Here is a 5,641-nt window from a genome sequence, read left to right on the forward strand (position 1 = left end):
GGGCGGGGAGCCTGCCCCGGCCGCCCACGGAGCCCCCGGCGCTTGTCTCCGCGCAGAAGTTCCTGCTGCACCGGCTCTTCTTCGTGGCCAGGCTGCCCGAGGGCGCTGACAGCGGCGAAGTCACAGGTACACGCGCCGTTGCCGCGCATGCGCGGGGCTGCCCCGGCCCCTCGCGGCCGTTACCGCGCACGCACAGAGCTGCGCGGATCTCAACCGTCCCCTCAAAGCCAGTTGTGGTGCATGCGCTAAGCGGGCCGGCTCCCTCGCTGCTGCTACTGCGCATGCACCCAGCAGCTCGGCCCCAACTGTTTCCCTCGCTTCCTATGCTGCGTATGCGCCACGCTGCCCAGCGCCTACCCTTCTTTCACTGTCGCATTGCGCATGCGCTTGGCTGCCCACGTGCTGGCAGCAGGTCCGGGTGCTCTCCTGGCAGCGCGAGGCTGGCGCATGCGGGGGTCGCGCCCGCTCAGTTTGTCGTCGAAGGCGTCGAGGTGGAGCAGCAAGAGCCCCCTGTGCAAGGGGACAGCTCGAGGAGGCCACCACGAGCTGGGCAGCAGTGCCGGGTCTTGCACCCAGAGCTTGCAGAGGAGTGGGGCAGAAGCCACGCGACAAGCCCCCCTGGTTGCATGCAGGCCTGGGGGCACGGCTGAAGACCCTGGTTGGTTCGCTGCACGAACGCGAGCTGGTGGGGCAGGAGCGGCTGCGCTTCCTTTTGCTCACTCGCCACGGCGCTGGGCACCGTTCCCTCCCCTCGGCCACGCGGATGTGTTTTTTATAGTCCTCTGGTGGCACAATCTAGTGCACCCTCCACGTTTGTGCCTGGGCAGTGATGTCCAATACTAGGAACCACAGCAGTGCAGTAGCCTTAGTTGGTGCTGCCTCTGTAGGGGCAGTGCCCACAGGTCAGTACATGTGCTCGGTCGGTCATGTGATTAGAGTCTGGTGAATGCTTTGCTGGAGGAGCAGAGGTGCTGCACCAGCTGGCTCCAACAACAGGCAGGGGCAAGGATTCTTCTCCCAGCGTTTCATAAGCACACTCAGCTCTACAGGACCTTGAGTGCTTCACCATTAAAGCCCACTAGCTACACAGCTAAGTATTAAGCTCATGAGATAAAGGGAGTTTGGGGCCATCTGTATGCTCTGGACAGTGAGAACAAAGTGTTTTTGGTGCACTGTGCTACGAACAAGCCTGATGCTGACTGCCTTTCTCAGGCTGAGATAAGTTCCCAGAGGATAACCATTTATCCAGTCTTTGCTTTTCAAATAAGGTTACCATGAAAGGCTGTTTCAGAACATATTGAAATACCACCTTGGAGAGCCCGTCTCAGGTCTGCTGCTGCTTTACCCCAACTCCATTCTTCATATTGTAGAGGTAGGTTAAGTAGATCTCAGTGTTACTATATTCTGCAGCTTCTGAGTCCACGCCAGGATTGAAATACAAGGCCTGAGGCCTTTCAGTGGATGCAGTGGTGTTAGCGACCAGAACACCAAGGACCATCCCATTCCACTCAAGCAATTACCCTGGTTTGTGAGCCTGCCTTCGGAGGCTGGGCATGTCCTGTCTGGAGTCCAGGGGAATGATCTCCTCACCAAAGGCTGAGCTCAGCACCCACCTTTGGGTGGGAGCTGGAGGGGATTCCAGTCATACACCAGTGAGAGCTGACCAGTTGTTTTATACACTTTCGTCATTTGGGCCTAGTTTGTAACAGCTCCGTCTTCCCTTGCAGTCCTCCAGTGGCACAATCTATCGTATTCTCCACGATCTAGCTTCTCTCCAAAGTCAAGGTCCTAGGTAAGTGTTTCCTAATGGACAGGGTGCTTCCTCTAGGGATAACATGAGCTTCTGGTATGATTACAATAAAACTTGACCCAGTCAGTGTTTCTTTCTGGCAAAGGCCTGGAGACCATGATATCCATGAAATCGGCCTCTAAGCCCACAGCACTTTCCTCATTAAAGTCAAACATCTCTATTTAACCCCCTTTCACCCTTCTGGTGCCCCATGCTCCTTTTCTCATTCTCTTTGCCACATGGAGAAACTAGGAGGATGACATTTAGACAACTGGCAAGCCCCTTGGACTTGCTGTCTCCAGTATGCCTTGGATTTTAATTTTTAAGCAGAAGCCTTCATAATTCAGAGAACAGCAAGTCCAAGTCCTAATGTGATTTCAGTGCAATTTCTGTATCTTGCTTCAAAAAGAAGGTAATGGGTAAAATGGGGGGGGGAGGGCAGCAGATTGATGTGGTGAGGAAAATCACCTCTCTGAGGCTTCTGCTTTCATTTTGTAACTAGCTCCCATCACACATCTGTACATGCTCCTTGTTCTACTGATACACAATATTGTATTTTCCAAGTCCTAGCTTCCTTCCAAAATGAAGAGTAACATGTAATTACCCTCCTAAGCATCAGATTAAGTTGTGATGGGGTAAGGAAATCAGGTTTTCAGTTGCTAGATCCAAAACAGAGATGGGGAAAGTACCATAATATGAGCAGTAAGTTTCCCCGAACACATGGTAGGTAACACCTCATTGCGCAGAATAATCAGACTAATGCTTTACCATCAGTGCTTTGCTACAGGAAATTAAGATTTTAGTGGTGTCACATAACATCCCAACCAAGCTGTTCCTGCAGTGGTATGTCACTATGGTGACTCTGCCTGTGACATACCTGGAAGATGTGACACAATCACAGTCTACAGAAGAGGTTGTCACCGAGTGCTTTACTCTCCTGCTGAAACTGGGTGCCTACATTTCAAAGACATTTAAGGTGACATTTAAATGGATCTAAAGGGTAAAACTAAAGGCAGAGGTATGAGGCTTTTTTTAAGCAAGCTTCCTTTTAGCAAACTTGCATTAATGGATGCCAACGGGTACTGGCTCTTGCATTTAGTGACAGAATCTAGCAGCTGTATAGGGATGGAGACATGAAGGCCTGTGACATCTGTTTTTAAACTCTTCCAGACTACATTACCTGGGTGTTGAAATAAGTTATATCTTGTAGTCCATCAAGTAATATATTAACTTGAGTCAAAGACCCTAGACATTTTTCTCCTGAACTTAATGACTTAATTGGCCATTTATAGAGTTGTCAATCAGTCCATTCTAATGTGCACATCCCTATTAAAGGGTAAACAGAGAGGGGCAATAAAGCTTGGTGCACTGTGCTGGGCACATTGCTGGGTAGCGTCAGGCAGTATTTTTCTACTAATGCTGAACATGACCCTGAAGTATTGTCTCTTTACCATGAAGGTTAGCAGCAAGGCATTGGGCAACAACCTACACACACTTGTACCCAACCTCCTAATCCCAGCAGAGACCATTAACTATTTGTGTAATGCCAAGGACTGTCTGAGTCCAGAGGAGTTCCTGAAAATGTATAAGGGCCCTTTACAGCCAGCCATGGACTCAGGTACATTATCACTGCAGTTAAGAGTAGAAGCAACTTATCTGTGGCAACAGGATAGCATTTATCTACTGAGCCAAAGTACAGGGTTGAATGTCCAGGAAGAGTATACAATAAAAGTTAAAGAATCTTCCAGTATTTGACTCAGTAACCAGAGTCTCTCAGCTGGCTATTCCCCCCCACCCCCCCAGTAGTGGCTGGGGCAAGTTATCATCATCCTTTTAAACAGCTCCTCTGCAGCCATGGCCCTTGTCCTGTAGGTACAAAAATGACATAGTCCCTCTGGCACGAGAGGAATGCAGGTTTATGCCCATTACAGAAAGGGCCTTGAGCCTCTCTTTGTGCCACCAGCCCGCTCAGGCTGAGCAGAGGCGGATGTGCCCCTGAAGGTGCTCTGAACACAATGTGGTTTCAGCCTCCCGTGCACACATGAAGCACCAGCTGTGTAAGGGGCCAAGGACCATGGCACATCCCATTTCTTTCAGGCGAGCTTGCTGTTTTGACTAAGACAGCTAGGTAGATAGCTGGAAGAGTTCAGCTTTAGAGGGATCACTCAGCTTCTTGGGGGAATACTGGCTTGCTTTTTTAAGTGCTTCAGCTTTCATTTTCCCCTCTCACAGAAACCGTGTGGCCTACCCCTGGTCATCTGTTTGCCTAGACACATCAGACCCTATCCAAAGCATTCTTCCTTAGCATTTGAGCATGTAGTCATAGGGCAAACAGCAGAGAAACAAAAGGAGCACAGAAGAACACAGAGCTAGCGTGGAGATCGGACACATGGTAGAAGAGGGGTAGTCATTAGCCCCCTGGTATTGGCATGGAAATACATGGGAAGGAGTCAGAAGGCCTTCAGTGCAAGTCACCTGTTGATCATCTGCCAAACTGTACGCAAATAAAGAGACACTTTTAAACAACGTCGTGGAATTAGTGACCCTTTGTGCAGGAGTTATGCCAAGGTGGAATCTAGCTCTGAATCTTACACTTGGATGACATGAGTCACTATATTCAGGAACAGTTGCTATCTTCATGCCGAGCACATGAAAAATGCAAACACAGCTCCCAGTCTTAATTCCATGCAGATTAGTGTGCACCAGGGTTCAAAGGCAGCAGTGGAGCAGCAGAAATCCTGCTTTCTGGAGGCAATGACAGGGAGAGGTTTTTTGGGGAGTAGAAAAAGCAAACCTTCCAGTGACAAAAAGAAAGGATTCTTTAATTTTATAAAGGTTCACCCAACCGATGAATCTGAACACGTTCAAAATGCTTCCACAATTCAACCGATTTAGAAAGAAAGCAAAAACAGTTCCACAGTTTCACCTTGAACCAAGGTTATGAAATTTCACATAAAAAGTAGGTATGGTTAATACAAATAACTAGGAAACAAGGATAATGATCAGTACTTAAGGTAGCAATGAAATGATTAACAATACAGTAAGTTTCCTTCTACAGTATGACAGTCCTTCAAGGCACTAGAATACATCCACAGTTTTGACAGGTGACCGATAACCAGCAGTCACCACCAGCATTCTGGCTTTTTTGGTTCATACTTAGCAAAGAGTCTGCAGCAAATCAGTGAGGGGGAATGTCTCTGGCAAGGCATCTCCGTTTTAATACCATGTCTAAGGACTAGGGATAAAAATCTAAACCGTGACAAAATAAGTAGGTTATTTCCATAATACATGCACTTTAAATAGTAGCTAATGACTGCTCTTTATTCTTTTGGAACTTCTGCTAATGCCAACTGTATTAGCAGCGATTAAGCTTCCTATGCAAGTCTCTGCAGTAATCTGCTCTTTCCATCCTGATTTTGGAAGCCAGCATCGAGACACAGATCATTAAACTTCTTCTGGATGGCTGTTACCTTCTCGATAACACTGAAGTGGAAGCTTTGTTCAGTTCCACCACGTCTTCAAAAAAAGCTTTTCCCTGTTAGGCCTCGACTCACTGGCTTCTCACCAGGGCAGAAGGGGCTGAAAGTTTGTCTCCTTTACAGAGCCGTGCTTTCCGTGTCGTTGTCTATGTCCAGCATGAGATGGTTTTGCAGTTCCTTGCCCGCGGACTCTGCAGGAAGCTCTGAAGAGGGGCCTCGAAGTGGTTCGTGAGCACTGGAGTTGGAGTCTGCGGGGGCAAAACATGGGGGAAAAGCATCAAAATTGAGCAGCATGTGGACAGTGGCATTTTAACCACTCTTAGATTGCTAGTAGCACTTAAAAAAAAAAAAAGGGGGGGGGGGAATGAACAGA

General features: G+C 48.4%; 2 protein-coding genes across 8 annotated transcripts in view; one reads left to right on the forward strand and one right to left on the reverse strand.

The window, feature by feature from the left end:
• Window positions 1-5: 5 nt before the first annotated feature.
• CUNH7orf62 (chromosome unknown C7orf62 homolog) lies at window positions 6-4,313 on the forward strand (the record flags this gene model as incomplete). The annotated part of the gene is made up of 6 exons (XM_019512586.1): window positions 6-126; window positions 1,269-1,372; window positions 1,728-1,792; window positions 2,564-2,765; window positions 3,248-3,407; window positions 4,022-4,313. Coding segments are annotated over 6 exons (690 nt in total), but the record flags the coding sequence as incomplete, so codon positions are not given.
• A 277-nt stretch (window positions 4,314-4,590) lies between these two features.
• ARHGAP17 (Rho GTPase activating protein 17) overlaps window positions 4,591-5,641 on the reverse strand; it is an 89,633-nt gene continuing 88,582 nt past the window's right edge. For 3 of the 7 annotated variants that reach the window (XM_019512770.1, XM_019512768.1, XM_019512766.1), the window contains one exon: window positions 5,440-5,516. Coding sequence is in view for 2 of the 7 variants with exons in the window: in XM_019512765.1 (XP_019368310.1) it covers window positions 5,386-5,516 (131 nt within the window). In the remaining 5 variants the exon portion in view is untranslated. Of the gene's footprint in view, window positions 5,517-5,641 lie in introns of all 7 variants that reach the window. The other 4 variants (XM_019512765.1, XM_019512771.1, XM_019512769.1 and 1 more) reach the window with 3 other exon arrangements.

This window comes from Gavialis gangeticus, unplaced genomic scaffold, assembly GCF_001723915.1.
Source record: "Gavialis gangeticus isolate Ggan-Ray unplaced genomic scaffold, GavGan_comp1, whole genome shotgun sequence".
NCBI lineage: Eukaryota > Metazoa > Chordata > Crocodylia > Gavialidae > Gavialis > Gavialis gangeticus.